The sequence below is a fragment of the Anoplophora glabripennis genome, unplaced genomic scaffold, assembly GCF_000390285.2.
Source record: "Anoplophora glabripennis isolate ALB-LARVAE unplaced genomic scaffold, Agla_2.0 scaffold76, whole genome shotgun sequence".
NCBI classification, from domain to species: Eukaryota; Metazoa; Arthropoda; class Insecta; order Coleoptera; family Cerambycidae; genus Anoplophora; species Anoplophora glabripennis.
Window position 1 is genome coordinate 935,178 of NW_019416218.1, and position 22,480 is coordinate 957,657.

The 22,480-nt window shown below is 31.7% G+C and overlaps 1 protein-coding gene across 1 annotated transcript in view; it reads right to left on the reverse strand.

Moving 5' to 3' along the window:
* The window catches only part of LOC108906897 (sushi, von Willebrand factor type A, EGF and pentraxin domain-containing protein 1), a 129,074-nt gene that overhangs the window by 29,372 nt on the left and 77,222 nt on the right, over positions 1-22,480 (reverse strand). The window contains exon 5 of the mRNA XM_018710334.2: positions 12,929-13,219. Coding sequence (XP_018565850.1) covers positions 12,929-13,219 — 291 coding nt within the window. The remainder of the gene's footprint in view (positions 1-12,928; positions 13,220-22,480) is intronic.

Sequence of the window (22,480 nt, forward strand, 5' to 3'; positions counted from 1 at the left end):
TATGCGTTAATTGTCCGTCAGTATTTAGACCAACGTTTTCTACGGAATTGGATTGGGAGAAGAGGTAGCATTGAGTTGCCTCCACGATCACCGGATTTGTCGCCCCTTGATTTCTTTTTGTGGGGACACCTAAAAAGTAAAATTTATAAAACACAGCCAGCGTCACAGGAAGATTTGCGTCAAAGAATCGTTGACGAATGCCGTCGAATCACTCCGGAAATGCTTCGGAATGTGCGCGAACGTTTCGAACAAAATCTTTATTCTTGAATGGAAGCGGGCGGTCATCAGTTTGAACATTTAATCAACTAAGTAGTAAGTAAGCAAGCAACTAAACATAATTTAAATTTTAAAATGAAATTTTTTTTCAAAGTATTGAGCGAAATTAGAAAATTTAAAGTCTGTTATAAAGAGAATTGTAAGAGCTTTCAAAAGAAATATTACTCAACCCCCAATGCCATTTAAATATTTTGGGGTGATGCTTAACTTTGCTTGGGGGGTGAAAGTGGCGGAGTCAAAAATACCAGCAAAGAATGTCCCCCTTTAATCTAAAATCGACGGGTCTGAGCGTTTTTCTACAATCTTGACGCAGTTCCTGTTATATTTATGAATCAATAAAATCTTTTTATTTATTTGTATGTCGTGTCACTGTCACTTATCATCGCGTTGGCACTTGTCACATTCTACTTCTGTTTAAAAAAAAATGTTTTCATCTAGGAATCGATAATTTCGTCAATATTTCCGCTTCCGCTTGAATTTTTTTCTATTAGCAGTTTGTAGCTAAAATTGCATGATTTTGAAATGTTTCTGCGGAAATACACATAAATATTGAAAAATTTATTCCAGCGAATACTAATAAATCTAAAAAATCAATGCGGAAGCTATTCAAATACTTTTGTGTCTTAAGAGTTTGTGTGTTAGTATCCACCAATTCAGTGAAGCAAATTACTTGTATTTTAAAAAATTTGGCATGAAATATGTGAAAAATATACCAATTCTTTTATAGAGTATGGTAAAACAGTCTGGAATGTAACTGCTTATCGAAAATCTATCTATGTGAGGTGAGATTTAAATCTGCAAGAGAAGCAAGAGTTGCTGCATGACCTTCAAAGATTTTAAAAATGTAGGCTTTATGATAAAAATGTGCCAAACAGACTTCCAAAGGAAATTTTTCGATTATATTCTATGATCTGGCCTTTCGAAGCAGCCAAATGTCTGCTTGGATTTTTAAAGAAGAAAATTTCGGTAAAGGAGCAAGTACCGACAGAATTGAATGCAACTTCATTTTTTTTTAAATGTGTCAAAAAGGGAACAGCGAATCGACTGACAATAAATGGTTAATAATTAACATTGCTAGTGAAGACATCTGGCCTTTTCAGTAAGAAAAAATGTGCAATTTCAGATTAGATTTTTTTAATGTTATTTTACACTGCATAAAAAAATGTCATATCGAGGTAACCCTCAAGACAAATCGACAAATTCTTACCCCAAACCCAGAATGACATAAAAATAATATATGATACACAAATATCCCAGTTGGTGGGAATGAAATCTCATAGTGGATAATAATTTACCTATGTTGTTCTCGGGCTATGCTATGTGGGGGCAGAACCCCTAATCCCGACCTGATGTTGATTTCGATTCGTTTACTGGTTCCAAGACCGGTTGGAACAGATCCTCATTATATGTCCTATCACAATATAGCGCAGGCTAGATACGTTTAGATATGTGTGCAGCCACATCGATGCTGTAAGACCGGTGACGAGATCTTAAACGGCCTTAGTCTCGACAAGGTTTTTGCAGAGCCATAACTGAAAACGGTGACTGAGAAGAACTGCAAAACTTTGGGTGTGGTAGTACCCGTATAGTATAGGAATCGCCTCCATAGAGCTTAGCTCGAGAACAACAAAGGCAGATCAAAGGCCATAGCATAATAACCCAAAAAACTATGGTAGTTAAAACATGTGGAACCAAATTTTTATATTCTCAAAGTAATTGATTGAATTTTTGTTGTCATACACCTGTCAAAATTTTTGTTTACTTTGTAATAAAGAAAAAAAAGTAGAATATATATTTTTTGCTAAATATTGATCGTAAACATTTTGTCAAAATTTGTATTATTATATTCAAATATAATAGAGAGTATGTGAGTACAAATGTTTTAAAATAAACGTCCATCGCATGAGTCTGTTTAGTTCTAAATTGCAAAGTGACAATAATAGGGCAGTTTCTAGAGAAAATTATTTTAAGTGCAACTGCAATGATTGAAATAACTATAAGAGGCAGCACTTTTAGAAGATTCGGTTAAATAAACGAAAGAGTAGATATACGTAAATTATGTACAATTTTCCGACCTTTTTCTAATCTCTACAGCTTGGTCAAATAATTGTGAACACCCGGTACTGTGAGTAAGTAGTGAATCTTTTATGATTATTAATATTTTTGGTTTGGAAATTTTATTAATACGACATTTTAGGTGTTAAAAATAAACCATTAACCAATAAACGAAAAACTAGCGTTGTATTTTAGTAGCTTCTGTGTTGGGATGCCTTTCAAATTGCTCAACCCATGTAATGCAATTATTTTCAACAACTGTCTTCCGATGCGAAAATTACAAAATAAGTCCACAGTTCACATAATAAAGTACTGGAAATCATTGGGTAACCAAATTAGCATCACCGTCATGGATTTATTAACTTTAGTTTCAAACACTAACTTGGTTGAGATATGAGCATTAACAAATAAAAAAAGACATGGGTATTAAGAAATACTTTGCAATTTTTGACGAAAATTGCACTTTATGGTTTTACAAGCGCTTTCTGTTAGACGGCCAAATCATTTACCTACTTAAATATTATTGCTGTACAACGCAACTAATTATACAGGATGATCCAAACCAATGCGTTACCGCTATAGCTCATTTCGAATTAGTATTAATGACATTGTACAGGGTGTTAAAAAAAAGAGTGTAAAATATTTCAGGAGGTAACAGTATGAACCAAAATAAGGAGAAAAGTCTTAATAAACATGGGTCCGCAGAGTAACGGTTGCGGAGATATGGACCACTATTCGTTTTTCAAACATTTTATTTTATTAGGAATAAACCGACAAAGGAAGCTTTTAACAAACAAAAAACAAAGTTACAGACTTGCTCTAGTTAGCGGGCTTCCGACAGTTTTTTTGGTTTCGAGGGTCTGCAACTTGGTGTACGATTTCTTCCCCGTGGCTGCTTCGATAGATACTCTGGTAGAGGCTCCCACAGGCTCCTGCATGGTCTTTATCTACTGCGTTAAGTAACACCATCAAGGCAACCTGCCGCTAGTGCTGCACAAACCAGATAAGCCTAATTTTAAGTTTGCATGCCGTTTCGTAGTATTTCGCCAACTCATTTAGACCCATTTATTGCGTCATAACTTGATTTTTCCATTTGCTCATTGTTTTCCGCGATTTTATTATTTTAGTTTGCTACTGTAATAATTATTTATTAGCTTATTAAATTTTGTTTTAAATTTATCTACTTACTTACCTGGCAGTTGGTAGTCGTTAATTATTACTTATCCGCATATAAAGGTCATATTTAGACAAAATTATTGGTTTCACCCTATTTAGTCTATGTACTTATGTAATATCCCTGCTTTGCTTACCATTGTATGATTTATTAATTAACGTATTAATTGATAGTGCCTATTTGCCTTATTGTCCAAGTTTGCTTAGACTTTCATTATTGTTTTGATTGGTATTTTACTTTAGTAGTAGTTATAAACCTTTTTGTTTTCTTTTTGCTAGAACTGAATAATACGTATTATTTATTTTGTTGCTATTGCTCTCACACAATCTAAGTAGAGGCTAGATATTTATTTAAAGTATTCAACACCATCAAAATTATAAAAACTATTCCTAGTGTGAAGATATACCCGTTGCCTATTTTACTTGGTAGTTTATTATTCTAAGCTTATACATGTACACCGAACCATAGCGCTATTGGGGAGGGTTATAGTTATACTTATATTTATTTCTTCATTGTACCCTGCTTAGGCATTATTTTGTCTAATCCATATATGTCTTCACATACTAATATTTACATCTGAGACATTGTACAACAAAGATACCACTGGGCAAATATCTAACGCTCTACAACCTTATTATTAATCATCAACTGATTGTAGATCAGATATGTTACACTCTGAAAGTTGAGAGATTAAAGTTGTCGTTTTTAATGGTGTATATATTATTAGAGCTCTTATTGGTACCTTTTTCCCGTTTTTTTTTGTAACCACATTTAAGGTATTAGCATCAGTGGCTCCTCTCCAGCCTTCCTGGATACTGACCATCGGGTTGTAAAACGGGTGGCGCCTTTATAAAAGTTTTAAGTAATACCAACCCACTCCCATCTCTGCTGAGCTAGGGCCAACCCTATAGCTGGAGAAGAGAACTGATAGTTCTTTTAATTATTGTAAAACCACCCGACCCGTCTCAGTGTGTTCTGCAGAAAGTTGAGGTAAGCAGCGCCTGTTAATCGGTTTGATAAAACAACAGGACCTAGAAACCTGTCACCTACAATACCCATCCAAATGTTTAATGAAAAACGTGCCTGATGTCCAGGTTCTATTAGTGCATGGGGATTTTCGTCGGCCCAAATATGCGTATTGTGAAAATTAAACACTCCATTTCTTGTGAACCCGGCCTCATTAGTAAAAAGAATGTTTGCAAGAAAACGAGGCTCTTCAGCATCATGACGTAGAAACCAGTGGCAAAAAACCAAACGAGCTTAATGATCATTTATTGGATTTAAGGCCTGTACTCGTTGCACATGGTATGGATAAAGCAGTTGCTCGTGAGGGATTCTCCAAACAAGAGGACCACTAATTCCTACCTCGGCTGATATTCTCCGCACACTCGTATCTGGATTCTGCTCTACCAGTGCTAGAATTTCTTCTTCTGCTCTAGGAGTGGATACCGACCTTGGTCTTCCGGATAAATGGCACTGTTTGCTCAAGGAACCGGTATCACGCAATCTTTGGTGAATTCTTCCAAACATGCGTTGTGAAGGAATCTGGCGATTTGGATAAGCGTCAACATAAAGACGTCGCGCTTCGGTGGCGTTCCCATTAGCAGGACCATACATGAAATGCAGCCATAGCGAAAGAAAACTTGTGCACTGAGAACAACTGTCAAATACGTACTGTTTATTTCACTAAACATCAACCAACTATTATAAAAAAAACACAACGTTTTTGCAAAATAAAAAAAGGGGCTAAAAAATACAAAACATTCCATATATCCGCAACCGTTACTTTGCGGACCCATGTTTATTGAGACTTTTCTGCTTATTTTGGTTCATACTATTACCTCCTTAAATATTTTACACAACACCCTGTATTGAACATTCTATGGGGTTTATTGTAAGGTAACCGCTACTTATGGGATACCCTGTATTTTTTATTATTTCGGTTCAAAAAAAAAATAATTAATAAAATAAAGTCTAGCCAACAGGTGGATAATAATTAATTGTTTAAATTAGCGTATATGGATAGCTGTCTGTTTTAGGTAAACAAAAGCTAACGAACCAAACTGGTTCTTACCTCCCACAAGGTTCCGTTTTCCTTTCACAAGCCGGCAAGTTATTTTTTACGGTAAAAACAAAATATGGGTTTGTTCTGCCTTGAAAAATACGCTTTTTGTTAATTAATTGTAAATAATATCATTATAATACTAAACTAATAATACATTACTAAGGTTGCAAAATAGAAATACGAACAATCTATAATTTTTCACAGTTTACTTTTTATTGAAAAGTGTGCTTTGGGAACGGTGGTCTATTTTTTCTATAGAATTTTATATGCAGAATGTAATTACTTCCTTAAAATATATTTATCTTATTAGCTTTATTATTAATTACCGATGACATGTTGCGATTTATAATGAATACGAAATCAATTGGAATTTATAATTAACAAATTTATAGCCTATTATTTTAAATGTATGTTATATTAATAATTATTAATCAAGATAGTGAAGTACCGCAGATATTTTTACAACTATGAAATATTTAAAAAGTCTAATGGATTTTATAACTATACTTTTTAGCAGTAGATTTATTTTCTATGGCGAAAAATTAAACAATTATAACAAATTTACTAAGATTCACAAAATAGATAATAATTAAGAATTGCAAACAGTAGGTAATGAACGAAATTTTTCAAACAGAACACGACACAATCCTAGAAGTATATACAGGGTGATTCACTATAACTTCTTCGTTTTTAGAGCTATAAAAAAATTTTAAATACAAAAGTTGCACGAATTTTTGTGCAGTTTTAAAAAATGATAGTAGAAAAATTGTTATATGATAAAATTAAAATATTATAGGAACTAAATTAGAGTAAAGTTCTTCTCCATACTCTATTTGAATTCCTAATATTATTTCAATTTTCTTCATATGTGTTACCCATTTTAATTAAATGATACCTAATACAAATTGATATGACATTGTCCAGTAATTAGGCCTCTCACGGCCTAATTAGTGAGATTTAGTTAAAATATCGTATTTTAAATAAATTTACGTATTTTGGACCGTATCAATGTCAAAATATATAATAACTAAACCTGTAAATCCTTACGTAATTGGAAAAAAGGTAGGACTGCCTGAAAGAGGTCTTTACAAGATGTCTTATTTTCTTAATAAAAAACCTTCTTTTCGTTTTTTAATAGTATCTCGTTTATTGTTAGAGATGGACCCAACAAACCACCCTATATGACTATGTTCGACAGGGAACGTTATATCCAAATGTGTGAGCATATACAGGGTATTCCATTTAAATTAACAAAGTTAATATTCGCTACCATTTTGTTTGGACGTCATTGTTCTTTGTCTACTATCATTTTTGAAAATTTCATAAAAAATTGTGTAGCTTTTGTAATTCACATTTTTTTATTTTCAAAATATGTATAGTGAATCACCATGTACAATCTGATTTTTATAATTGATCGTTACTTAAAAAATTATTTTCATTTATAAAGAAGCAAATAAATATTTATCAAATGAAAACATCCGTAGATTCTATTCAGAACTATGTAAATTGAAGTATTTATATTGTTCGTTCGGGAATCTATCTACGTAGAATAATCTTTAGGTCGGAAGAGATATCATTTTCGAAATATGTGTTAATTAGATACTATAATTAATATTTGACATTATACGGTAATTATTGCACAGTTCCTACTATAATGACATTAAATCGATTAAATTTATTATTTCCTCCGATTTCACAACCACTTTTGTTGACAAATTGATTCAGATACAACGAATTTCATTTAAATTATTGAATTTCGGTTATATTCTTGTTTATATTTAATAAACAGCGGTCACATTAATACATTAATTATGAACACTGAAGGGCGTTCTCTCAATGGAAAGAAATTCTTACATATTTCCAAACATTGTTGTTGTTATTTATGTAGCTTTCTTTAATTTTATTCCTAGTAACTTAACCTTCTTGAAGAATGGTGCAGGAATATTTTTGTATGGAAGTATCTATCCACAATATAATTTCATATCTTAAGATATATATATATGTATACTTTATAGATTATATCTCACCCAATCACAAAACGTATCAATGTATAGATATCTAAAGAGCTAAATCGTACATTTAAATTGTAACCTTTCTTCAATGTTCTAGAGAATTTTAGTTCCGGTGCATTAAAATAAAAAATGTGATTTGTAGATACGGTAGAGTGTCACAATGACAACTTTAAGAACTAAATGGTAAGTGAAAATAAAACTTTACCAATATTTATCACATGCCATGGTATCTTTTCGATTTATTAGGATATGGAAATTCAGCAACAAAAAAAAGCGTGATCTTATAGAATGTATAAGAACTAATCTAATCATGTATTATATTATAAACCATCTGTTTAGAGAAAGTGTCAGTTGGTATTTGGAGAAAAAAGATTAAGTTATATACCTACTAACTTTTTTTACATGTTCGCAATTTTGATTAACATTCAACCTAAACGAAACAAAATTTATCAAGAATTATGTTTGGAACTTGGTATATAAGTTAAAATAAAAATGAAAGCTAATACGTTAAAGCGCATTTTCGTAGAAGTAATTAAACACGTCTAAAATTTATATGAAGCTTTTAATATTTCTGTTTTATACGTACTTATATTATCTTTTCCCGTGATTCTATAAATAATTATAGACATCTTCTATAAACATTATTTATCCTAAGAAACCTTAAACTTTAAGAGTGTAAACTTGATCTAAAAAAGTTGAGCGGAAATATATAATTTTTCAGTCCTTGTCGCCCTAGCATTGCGAAAACAGCATTCTAAATTGTATAGACTGCGCAACTAGTCAATATAATTAAATTTATTTATGTATATACGTCGTACTATCCGTGGGTATATTTACCGCTTAATATAAGAAAAAATCGCAAAACTCAGGTCTGGAGAGTAAGAAGGTCAAATTTCAAGGTATGACCCAATCGAGATAGTAATATCTTCTGCAATTTCTCTGACAGTCAATCGGCAATTTGCACACACCAAATATTTGACTTGGGAATCATCAGTTAAAGTCAAATACCTTATTGGTCGAATATCATCTTCGATCATCATTGTCGAAGAATATGTGGTTATAGAGGAGGTTATGCGCCACGCAATGCTGCCAACCGCATATCACTAAAAATCTCCATTAGCACCTAATTCAAAATGTTTCGTTATTTTCTGAATAAACCTCGTACACTTGTTTTTTATTATAGACGCAACGGTAAAACAAATTGTGAAATCAGCCCATAAAAAGGTAAGAAATTCATTAAAACCTCTGGTTTTAGAAAATTTTTATAATTTGTTCCAATTAACAAAGTAGCAAGCATCAATATAAGAATTATTTGTTTAAATTATAAAAGTGTAATCCACCAGATTTTTGACAAGTTTTCAAATTAATTTAAAAGACAACTTGGCCATTTCTTTCAGAAATTAATTGTATTAGTTTAAACAATTTGATTAGTTAAGGAGAGCATATAGTACATAAAAATACCCACTATTTTTTTTAAGGAAATTTAAATAAAATTTATTACCACCTACAGAAATACCAAATTTATAAACATGTAACAGTAATATCTTCAAATATCACAACTTTTCCGTGAACAATAACCTTTAATATGTAGGTTTTCAATAGAATAGTGACAAAAAGATTTGCGACCTTTACTATTGAGCTATTAATATTAATCGTATATTGTCTTTGTTTTATAGAATATGTTAATTCAGAAACATTTCTACATTCTAATTTACGACGCTTTTTGATAAGTTGCAGTACAAACGTATGGTTATTCCTGTATTGAAATGAAAGAATCTTGTTGTTTTAGAATTCCTCTACTAATATATGAATTGGAATACACATACTTCAAATAGGTAATAGTTATGGCTAGAAATATCGATTAGTTTTTAATAAATTAACTGCTGATATTGCGGGAAACAACTATACGCCAAACTGAATTTTTGAAGCTGGATAGTCCTGTTTAAGATATATTTATGACGAATATTTTATTTATTGTAAATAAGCCACTCACATTTTTATTGAGAAAACGAAAAAAGAAATTTTATTGTTAGAAAGTTTCCAAGCAATGTTAATGGCAATGAATATCCAAAGAAAAACCAGTTGCAATTGGTAATGCTACAATTTCTACATTCACTTCATAAAAGAGAGAATTTATTAAAGTAAATGTTAATTAAAATAAAAGTTGTACGTAAATATGTAGATTTATACTTTTTCAATTCAAAATCTTTGTATAAAAGGTTTTCTAAAGCTCTGTAAAAAATACCGTGCAATAAACATAAATAACTTTAATTTTAACAAATGACTTTCCTCTTCATAGTATAGTGTTGATAGTGTAGCAATTCAAGAATTTTTCGATGGTAGAGTTTTTGAAAGTATGATTAAATTCCAGGAATGGTACAATCTAGAATATTTTTTTACTAAACAGAAGGGATTTCAATTTCTTGTAAAAATTAACTTTGGGTCATAGACGCTTTAGAACTTTTTCACTTTAAATTTTATTGCTGATTAAAATGTTAATAAAAGCTATTTTATCTTTCTTCCAGACTGATCGAGAATTATTTGTTTTTTGACTTTTTGTAAACAATATTATTTTAGAAAAGTGATAGATACCTATGCAAAAATGAATCGATAAAATAACCTGCACGCTCTACAGATTTACAGTAATTTTCTTTGACTCTAAGATTTGTCACAAAGAAAATAAAAAAAATTAATAGAGTTTATTTATTATAAAGTTTATCACTTTGACTACTTTCCACAGCTTGTTATTGAAATTTTCTGATAGCACTGCGCTATCCGTACAGCAAAAAAGACTAATATATAAATAATACGCTCTACATAACATTTTTTACAGATCTTAAGATCACTCTTTGTTTTAAAAGGAACTCCTTATACACAATACAAAAATAATCTCACGAAAAAATTCGCACTTTCTCATTTCCTTTTTCTAAAGATTGTCTCTAATGTCTCTAATTCTATTTAGAACTAAATCTTGTTAACACCTTTCAAAGGAAATATATAATTGATTTTTAACATGGTTTTAAAATTATCTTATTGTTAGTCAAATAGGTTACTGACAAATGCATATTCTCTGTGAAGGAAACTATAACAAGTATTCATTTTTGTCTAATAAAGTTCACCATCTTTGGCATGTCTATAATTATTTATAAGATGTAGTGTACTAAATTGCCGATTTGTTAGATCTATAATAACTTAAGAAGATTTGATTAGGTTAATGTCTTTTTTAACTTCATCAAATCTAAAGTAAAATAATTAAAAAAATAAATTGTGAGATATAACTAATAGGATTTTTATTTGTCCTTTTTTAATTATCACTTTTTCAAAATATTTGTGTAAAATTATTAACATATACAGGGTGTGAAATTACAGTCAATCTACAAAATCAGAGCCTATTAGCACTGTGTTAAGTATTGTAATATGGGTGGCAAGATAATGTATACATTTAAAAAACATTTTTTTGTACCCAAATCGCTCATTTAATCAAATAAAAAATAGTTGTCATTATTGCCCGAAAGAGGAAAAGTTATGAACTATCCGTTTATCACCATACATCAATTTTGTAGGAGTTGCGAGTTTTAAAAAACGCTGTGTATAACATCAAAATTTGTAGATTGAAAGCAAAAGTCCTCACCCCAAAAATAATGAAAATCGATTAATACATATTCGAGTTATTTGCAAAATTCAAAAAAATTTCACGAACTTTGAGATCTTCTAGCGGCCAAACGAAGCGATTTTGGATATAGGTGAATTAGCCTGAATCTCCCTATTTTGAGTCCACGAATCTGAAGTCTTGTGTTGTACACGTTATTCTTGGACACCCTGTATAGTTAGCGTATTAGAACATATCTTTAGCAACTATTAAAACAAACATACAGTCGATTTTATGATTCCGATAGACATAAACAACTTTAGTTTAAGGTTCATAAACAGATTGAGGTATTTGCGAAGGCGTTTTGTTGGAATTAAATCCGATATATTGAAGAATTAAGCTTAAACGACTAGTCACTACCATATATTTTTAAATATATGTATAGACACCACCATTGGTAATGTAGCAACATGAAAAGTAAAACATGACACAATTGGTAGCATAAATATTAGGGCCACCCTTACTTTGGTCACTTCTTGTGGATGATATGCTAACCTTACTTTATGCTTGAAAATTCGAGGTTCAGGTAATATGCTGACGATTTTAGTAAGAGGAACCTCTGAGGGAATATTGTCATCTATATTCAAGAGGTATTAAATGGGGATTCATGTAAGAGGGAACAGATGTCTGTAAACTCTCACAAAAGAATTTTCGTACCTCTTAAGAAAAAGGAATTTCGTTTGAGAACTCCCTCCTGTCCCAGTTTGCAGCAGAGGCGAAATGTGCTAGATATGAATCACATTTGAAATCCCCAAATGGAGAAGGTCCACCACAAAGTAAGAACGTCATTGTGGATACGTAGAAGGAGTTATGGAAACTATACTGACTATATGTGATGGTTCATTAGATCTATGATTACGTATGGTTCGATAGTTTGGTAGTCTAGAAGTCTTTTTAAAAGATAACTAAAGCCAAATTCTTTGTTTTACAGAGACAAGCATATCTGAAGATAACTAAAGCAACAACTAGCTCCACATTTTGGCTACTTTGTAAATACTCCTGGACTTCATCTCTTTTTGTACTATTGGAGAGAGAAAGTGTACAGATTAAGGCAAGCAGCTGATATTATGCCCAAATCTAATACCATGGGACACAAGACATCGCTGGAAGAAATGGAAAGCCACAATATTCTGTGGACAATGTCGGATGTTATGCCAACACGAATTAACTATAAACTTCCTTTCATCCTAACCGGTAGCTGTTGGTATACAGACGGTTCCAAAACTCCGAATACATAGTTGCAAGTTTATAAAAAATCTTGACGGACAGCCAAGCAACGCTGAAAAGCTTTGGATCTAACTGATGCAATTCACCAATGGTATAAAATTGTCAAGAAGTAATAGCGCAGTTAAAAAATCGTAATAGTCTGGTTATTCAAATCTCTAAGGTTGACAGCTTTCCTACCTATAAAATGTGCTGCCATCAAATTTATTGGACCACAACCAATTCTTGGCGTAGTTTCTGCTACTGCCAAAGCAGCTCATCTAACTTAGAAGGAAGAAAAAAATATCGAACATTGACAAAGATTGTCTAAATTAATTTCACAAGGAGTTTAACCCAACCCAATGGACCACTTTATTCTTCAGATTTCAGTAAAAACACTATAGGGCAAGGTGTATCAACAGAATTCGGAATAGTACAGTTAAACCAATTTAGAAAAAACGTAATAATGTAACACTTAAAACGTTCTTACTTACCGTTAACCCATTTCCATGTTCTAGACGTGAGCCCTGGCTCTTTTTGGGCTCCAATCCACACCAACTGTGTCTTAAGATTGGGTTTCCTCCTTTCAAGTTCCGCGTAGATAAAGGACGTTTGACCAGGAGACATGTCGTGCACCAAGTCTCCATTGTGGCTTTGACAGTAAGCCCTTGCTTCCGCGAAGGATCCTCCTCTACCAACACCAAATTCATAACACATCTTAGAAAATGCTGCCAGCTGCGAGTCCTCGGGGGCATTTCGGGGGGCACATCTGTCCACAGAAAATTCTGAAATAAACCAGAATACATGTACATAGTAAACTTATTTTTTCTGAACTGAAATAGATTGTATGATTGGAAAAGGAAATGGAAAACAGTGTAGTAACGTAATTACTCTCTCCTCATTATTAATTTATGCTGGAAATGCGACTTACAATCTTTTTACACAGAATCTGTATTTTTATGACTTGTATGAACATTTGAAAATTACTAGAACACAATAAGAAAGAATCGCCTTTTACATGTAATGTAATTACATGATTAATGATTATACAGTGTGTTCCAAAATGATGGAACAAAATTCATATTATTTATCCAGTTCAGATTTTAAAAAATCACTGAAACGATCAATGATTAAATAGAAATTGTTACTTTTCTGCAATATTTTTTTTAATACGACGCTTTATATAACAGCGATATAAGGTTATACCTACGTTTTTCTCATAGTGTCAAAATGGAGAAGTTAAATGAAAATAATAATTTAGTACCTACTATTTTTTATTTTATTAGAGCAAATGTTCAAAGTGGCCCCCATTAACTATTGTACAATGCCCAATTCGATGTTCAAAGTTATCAATTACACTTTAAATAACATGTTACGTTTCGAACTTCTTCTCTGATACGATTTTTCAATCCTTCGATAGTGTCTGGTCTGTTCACATACACTTTGCTCTATAACCCCACAAAAAATCTAGTGGGGTTAAGTCAGGGGAACGTGGTGGCCATTCAAGCGAACCTCTTGCGATTGCCTACTATTCCAGCCCAAACATTCACTTTTTCCAGCCGTTGCGTATGTTTTGCATCCAATGCGGATTTTCTGGGCTGTTCACGATTCTGTTTAAGCAAAAAGTTGCTTCGTCAGTGAAAATTATGTGATTGTTTAAGTTGGGTTGTCTTTCAAATAAATTAATTTCCTCGCAAAACTGTAATCTTCTGTCTGTGTCATCTTCCCATAGTTCTTGTAAGACGTTAACTTTGTAAGGATGCCGCTTTTGAGACTTCAGAGTTCTGTGAACTGAGGACTTCGACAAGTTGAAGTTGTCTGAGACAGATCTAATGGATGAGAGTATTTTCAGTAACGGCGAGAATCACATTTTCGCTTACCATTCTTTGTCTTCCTGATCCAAGTAATTCTTTTGTACTTCCGGTTTCTTCAAACTTTTTGGATACTTTACTTATTGTAGCTCCACTAATTCTCTGGTCTGGATTGACTACGGATTTTAAAAATAAAAAATATTGTAGAAAAGTTTCCTGTTTCAGCTATTTTTTAAATTTTAACTGAAAAAATATGAATTTTGTTCCATAATTTTGGGACACGCTGTATAAATTAAATTATTCGAAATGTCAATACGTTAGAAACATAATTCAAATTGACTTAAAAAAATATTACACGGGAAATGTTAAAATAATTTAGGTAGATACCTACTACAATTTTTAGCAGTGTCACAAGGTTTATAAAAAATGTATTATAATAACTTTATAGAGGCGCCACTCCAATGTCCATATTAGGATACAGAAGGTTTCAAAATTTCCATCGAGTTTAACTGAGATTAATGTCGATCATATTGAGGATAGGTGGACAACAAATTAATAAAAGTGTCTGGCATTGCGTAATTAAATTTAACATGAAATAAATTTTACGGTAGCTGTTCGAGAACAAGTATTTCATTAGACAAAAAATAATTTAATCTATTTTAGATGATTATTTAGTTAAAGGAAAATAATAATAATAATAATAATAATAATAATAATAATAATAATAATAATAATAATAGCATTTATTGCCCAACAGAGTTATCCATTTACAGAGCAATTGTAACAAAACAAAATGTCTAGTGATAATTTGTACAGATAAAACATTATTTTCAAATACAAAATATTCAAAACAATAGAAAAATCAGTAAACATTAAGCACAGATAAAATCCAGATACAGAATAAAAACAGCCAAAAAAAAAATAAAAAAAATCAATAAACATTAAATAAGACTTAAAATTTTATAAAATTAAATTAAATAATATGTACATGTTTAAGCACTACATTATAAAATCGTAAGACATACAGCTTTCAATTGAGAAATACTACAACAGAATATATCACACATATCAGAGACCCTATTGGCATTGCTACACATCACATTAATTGGCGCCTTTAATAATAAATTCGTTTTAGCTCTTTTGCAAAAAAAAGTGTCATGATATCTTGAGGAAATTCTAGGAACTAAAATATTTACGTAGGATAATAACTCAGGGCAGTCAATTTTACTGTGTAAAAGTTTGTACAAGAATAAAACAGAGGCTAGATTCCTACGTTTCTCCAAGGAAACGAAATTAAATGTGAGCAACAATTCTGGATAATTGCATCCTCTCGGGGGATATATTCCGTTTATTTTAAAACTTAAAAATTTCAAGAATGACTTTTGAATTCTTTCAATAATTAGAGAATAGTGAATATAAATAGGATTCCATATGATGCTTGCATACTCTAACTTCGTTCGGACTAGACTAAAATATAAACATTTAAGAGCTAATATATCTTGAAAATTTCTGCAATTTCTGATAATAAATCCAAGAGTACGAAATGCTGAATTGACAATCGTGTTGATGTGACTATTAAAAGTAAGCCCAATGTCGAAATAAACCCCTAAGTCTTTAACAGTTTCGCACCGTTCAAGAACTGTGCCATCAATACGATAGGGATACTCAATGTTACTGGATTTGCGGCTGAACGATAAAATCTTACATTTAGTGGGATTTAAATAAAGCTTGTTTTCCTCACACCAATTTTCTAAAATGTTGATCTGTTCCTGTAATGCTAAACAATCTTCAAAACAAGAAATAGATGAGTATAGCTTCAAGTCATCAGCAAACATTAAGACATTACAGTTTAATGTATCACTTATGTCATTTACAAATAACAAAAAAAGCAAGGGACCCAAGTTTGATCCCTGTGGGACTCCACTTGTTGAACAGTAAGTATCTGAGCAGAACCCGTTGTAATATACATATTGTTGACGATTGTGTAAATATGAATTTAGCAGGGTTAAATAAGTGTTATTGAATCCTAAGCTTGAAAGTTTGCAAAGAAGTATATTGTGATCAATCCTGTCAAAAGCCTTAGAAAAATCCGTGTACACTGCATCCGCTTGCCCTCGATTATCCAAAGTTTCACACAAAAACTGACTAAAAACTGCAAGGTTACTCGTAGTTGATCTGTAATTCATAAATCCATGTTGGCGAATAGATATTTTGTTACTTACTGCCGTATATAAGCGGTTGTAAAGTACACTCTCCAAGACTTTTGCAACATTGTTTAAGATGGATATTGGCCTATAATTGCTAACCGAGGCACGATCCTGAGATTTATGCACCGGGCAAATTTTCGCAATTTTCCAGGCATCAGGGAAAACTGATGTTTTCAAAATTAAATTAAAAATGATTTGCAAGGCACTAGTCAGCACTCTTAAGCAATCTTTCAAAAGAAAAGATGGAATTTTATCTGGTCCTGCAGTCATTTTATTTTTCAACTTTTTTCCCGCCTCCAAAATCTCGTTCTCGGTTATCGGCTCACAATTAATTTGAATTACGTTATTAATATTAGTTCGAAAATTTAAGTTACCACCATTGGGGTCAGGGAGAGAATAAACACTTTTGAAGAATCTACTAAAGGCCTTTACTATTAACAAGGGATCATCGATTAACTCATTTTCGTAGGTCATTCGACCTGGTATTCTTGATTTTTTGTTCTTGTCATTTAGAAATGCCCAAAAATATTTGGGTTCATGTTTTAACTGGACTTGAACATTTTGCAAATATAGCATATACGCATCTTTAATTTTATTTTTTACTAACGCCCTTATTCTACTGAATTCTTGATAGTACACAACATTGCCTGTTTTTTTGAATTTCATATGCAATTTAGCTTTATCTTTTATAAGTTTAATGGTTTCGGTTGTATACCAAGATGGATATTTGTGACTAAAATTTTTGTACAGTGGAACATGCTTATCAAGGATCTCATAGAATTTGGCATAAAAACTTTCAACTGCCCTATTAGTTTCGGTTAGATTTTCTAGGAAATCCCAATTGCATTCTAAAAAATCATTATATAGCGAGAGAAAATCAGCCCTTTTGAAATTATATGCCTTATTGCCACCGTTTATTTCGAAATTGCAATGTTTAATGTAGATACCATTTAGTTTAATAGACAAAGAAGGATGGTGTGCATCCTCAGGTACTAATGTTACATAATCTCGATCTACAGTACAATTAAAATTACTCACCACTAGGTCTAACATCTTACTATCGTTATTAAGAATAGAATTAAACTGCTGCATATCTAACAAAGCCAACCAATGATTAAGTGTGCGAGTTTTTCCGTCATCAAGATTAACATGTACAAAATTGGGACAATTGAAGTCTCCTATAAACACTACATGAGAGGAGTGAGATACCTCCCAACCTTCAAGTACCTCAAAAAAATTTTCGAACTTATCATAAGAGAGTGATGGCGGTATGTAAACAAGAGCTACGTGAAATGTTTTGAATGAGACAGAACACTTGCACACTATAAAATCAATTTCCGGAAATAGTTCACCATACTGAGAAGTGTCAATAATGGAAGATTTTATTGAAGCATCAATGGCCAATAAGACACCACCACCAGTTGTTAAGTTTAGACGCTCCAGTTTTCTATCACTTCGATAAACATCATAATTGGACGGAAACAGTTCATATGAGTTAAAATCCGGCTTCAACCACGTCTCACTAAGAGCCACTATGTTGTATTCACATTCACTTACACTTGGATAAAATTCATTTATTTTACTGTTGAGTCCTCTAACATTCTGGTAATAAACAGAAATGGATTCATTGTTGTTACTGGACCTGTTGGGCTTTTTTAGTTTAAAGAAATTACTCTTGGCACTCCATTAATGTACTTAATCCGACAATTAGCCTCTCCAGAATTAGTACGAGTTTCTAGTTCTTGCTTGACGGCTTTGAAGTGCTCAATTTGTCTTTTTGTGCGATCCGATGAAACATAAACATTTTTATAGCGGTTATGAGCTCTCAATTTCTTTGAGTTTCTTAACATGCTTTTAACAACACTCTCATCTTGAAAAATTACTTTTATTGGTCGAATTTTGGACTCAGAATAAGCCCCTAACCTAATATTTTTTACAGAAGTGTCTGACGACAAATCAGGAGATAATATATTAACAATATTTGAGATTGCTTTACTATCAGACTCAATCTGTTCAGCCAATGACTTTTGTTGATCAGGTTCAGAGATGTTAAATAAAATTAAATTAGTTTTGCGTTTCTCTCTTTCTGTAATTTCAGACACAATGTCCTCAAAATCAAATCTGAATTCATTTGAAACTTGAGATTTCTCAGCCTTAAGTTCACGAATATCATTTTGCAATTTGACAATTAATGCTTTCAGATCCTTTAAATCCTTGCCTACAGCTCTACAGTTGATACAAGTCCAATCATAACCCTTATTCGCATTTAACGAGCGCACTTCATGAGCAGTAATGTCAACACATGCATGCTTATATTTATCTTTACATACGCTGCAAGTGACCATGAGATGACCTTCGCATAACTGACTGCAGCATTTACATGCTATTTTAGCGGGGGCCATACTGTATATATTAAGATTCAAATAAAAAGGTTTACAACGTCACAGATAAACTGTTCAGCTAGAATCCGATAAGGTGATAATGTTTTTATCTGTATTTTTTTTGCTATATGTTGTTAAAATTCCACCATGAAATTTGATGAAAATAATAAATAAATGCACTATCCAATGAGACAAGATTTGTATTATCTTGACAAATCAAATTCAAATTATCTGACGAACAATTTGGGATAAAGTACTCACAATTTTCATTGATAGTTCTCACTAAATTAGACTTTTATCACAGACAGCATACACTAGACTTCTGTACTCATTCACGACTCGACGAATACCATATTATACCATACCATACCATACCATACCATATTAGCATAATATGTCATTCCTTATGTCTATTGGGTCACCTTTCGTAATAGTTTTAACGCACATTACCATTTTAATAAGAGATTATTAGCGATTGACTTACATTTTGATGTAAATTTCTTATCTAATTTAGTATACTTACCTAAGTTAGTTTTACAGAAGAATTGATTTTGAATGTGTAGATGTCTATAGAAAGTTACAAAACCATAAGATAAATACAAAAGCATATTTTAAGAAATCAATTAAGTACTTTCTATTCCTTTGTTTTTAATAGTAAATAAATTCAGATTATTTAAATGAGACCAAGAAAAATAATACATTCTCAAATTTTGTCGAGATACTACGTAAAAGATTTGTCATAATATACTTCTAATAACAACAATATTTTAAATAATTATGTATTCTATACACAGTGCCGTTTATTACGCACTTAAATACTTTTGTGTACACACAATGAAAAATGGAAAGTGTCAGTTGTGTAATAATTTTTCTAAGGTTGGTTAAGATATGACTTTCTTATTTACAAAGGAACAGTAGCGGTTATTTTAACTATCAATTTAGACTTTGTTTAAGAAAAGTGATGGCCAAATAAAGTTTAATATAAAAACTATGTGCTGTTCACTAGGGTACGTGTTGTGATAATAACGTATCATCTAGATTTCGACCCAAGAGATAAAAAAAGTAACTGTATTAGTAATGAAGAAGTGCTATTATTTACTATTAGGAAACAAAGAACATTCAATTTTTTTACAAATTTACAGTTGTTTAACCTGGTGAATGGTGAATTCTACGAAAAAAGTCAAAAGACAAAACGATCAATGTAAATAGTCTATTCAGATATGTAAAAGATTATTTCCAAAGCCAAAAATGATTTCAATTTTGACAGTTGAAACCCTTCAGACCTTTCCTGTTTAGTTTTCTTTAAATTTTAGATAAAGGTAGTATGAGTACTGCACCAAATTTGAAATACAAGGCCTGTTTAAAAAATAACCGAATATAATTTTTTTAAACTTTAAACTCCCGGCAAAAAAATGCATAAAAATTTTGAAATTGAAATTGCGCAAAAACTAATGGTCCACAGCACCTGCCTTTTGCTCACTTAAAGTTGACCTAATTATCTACTTCTGTGCTAAATTTCAGCTCTTAATCTTCATAAATAAGAAAGTTATAAATTTTTGAAAAAAATGCCGAATTTTCCGGTTTATCCGGATTTTCTCTGGTTCTAACCAAACGATCGAATCGCTCGACCTCTCATTTTCTTTGAAATTTAATTTCCCAAAACTTTTCCATTTAAGGAATTGAGATTGCTTTTTTTCATTTTATAAGCAAAAAAACAAAAAAAAAGGGTTTTTTGCACTAAAATGTTAATAATAAATAATTTATGAAAGTTGCGAGTCGAAAACATATCAGAGTATATCTACGGAATGCCTTTTAAATGATGGCACAGGTGGTATGCTGCGAGTATTTTTGTCACACAAAAAAACCTATATTGACTAACCTAATAACAATATCACGAAAACTAAATGAGATATTGTTGATATCTCATTCGTCCAAGAACATGTGGTTATAGAGGAGGGTACGTACAACGCAATGCTGCCAACCGGATATCACTAAATGTCTCCATTGGCGCATAATTCAAAATCTTCGGTTATTTTCTGAACAGACCTCGTTTGTATCTTCAATGGTTATTCTTGAGTGTTTGATAAAATTGTACTTCCAATACATAAATTTATCAATGCTGATTTATTTTAGTAATTTTTAAACATTTACAAAAATTTAAATTTATTAGATTTTTAATAATTTTTATCTAATTTGCTTGACAAATATGAAATGCGTGTTTCTAAATGATGGGAATTATTTGTTACGACACCAAAATGTATATATCTTGTTACAAAACTGTAAGACTAATTCGATTTATCCTAAAACGAGTAAAAGTGGATGTACGAAATACTAACAAAAGGAAATCGTTTTCCTATCTCAGTTGGCCGCGAACGAGTCATTAGAATGCAAGCAATGCGGCGAAAAATGAAAGTCGTAGTCTCGAAAGTGATAAGAAATAGTTAAGACTCAGAGCAATGAGCGTGTCGTAAATGAAAAAAATGTTTATTGTGTCGGTTCACTGCACCCGTTAACAGATACTTAATTAAAAATTATATTAATTTTTGCAGGGGAAAAAATCAAACATTGTTTATATTACCAGGTAATTGTCTCATAAAAGAAAGCTTTACTTAGCAATTTCAATAGCTGGTACCTGCATTCATGACATATTTGTGAAACAGGAGTATGTAATGTCGATATGGAACTAATTGATTTTTGAAACGTGTTGGTATAATGTAACATGAAATCAGCAATATGAGCTAAACGTAAATTGCTTGAAAATTACTAAATTGTTCAATTAAACATTCAACATCGCTACGTGTGTGTTTCACCCAAATAAATTTTAATTTTTATACAGGCACAAATTTAAAATAACAAATTAATTAATTTATGCCCGAAATTAATTGTCATATTTTAGTTTTTGCCCCTCGGGCAAGGATACATTTAATTGATTTCATTAATTTTTTTCATCAGCGCTAATGCACCTGAATAAAGAGAAAAAATAATCCGTATTTTTCAGTAAACTATAACTAATTGTGTAAGTATTTTTGGTTATAGAATTTCCGGGATAGTTGCCAGGTCGTCAGATTAGAATTCCTACGAGACACATCGCTCTCTTCTTATTGTACTTTGTTCAGATTAAAAGCAATATTATTTACATATTCGTTTGTGTGCTTATTCATTTCTACTCCGATTTCAATTCATTCATTCGTTTGTACATTAATTTCTTCTTTATATACTCTTATTTTATGTAATATAGAAATTATCAGACGCAAAAAATCGAAAGTTATATTAATTTTCATTTGTATTAAACGATTTTTTTTCATATTGAAATTAATAAATGCGATGATTTCCTTGTGCAGTAGAAAACTACTTAATAAATATAAAGGGTAGCCCATCGAAAACGTACCGCAAGGCATTACAGGGTAGTAATGAACTTTTTTTCGGCAAAATCCAAATACAGGTAAAGTTTGCTTCTGAGGGGGACAACTTTTGGCGCAAAAAGCATAGCAAAATCTTCAACCCCCTAAGTGGGGGTGCCATCCCCCAAATTTTTTTAAATGGGAATGGGGGTCAAGTGGGGGGTCATTAGAAAGGGCTTTTAATTCTCTATACATCGATTCTTACTTTTTGAAAATCGATCCATTATTTTAGAAAATATGCAGCTT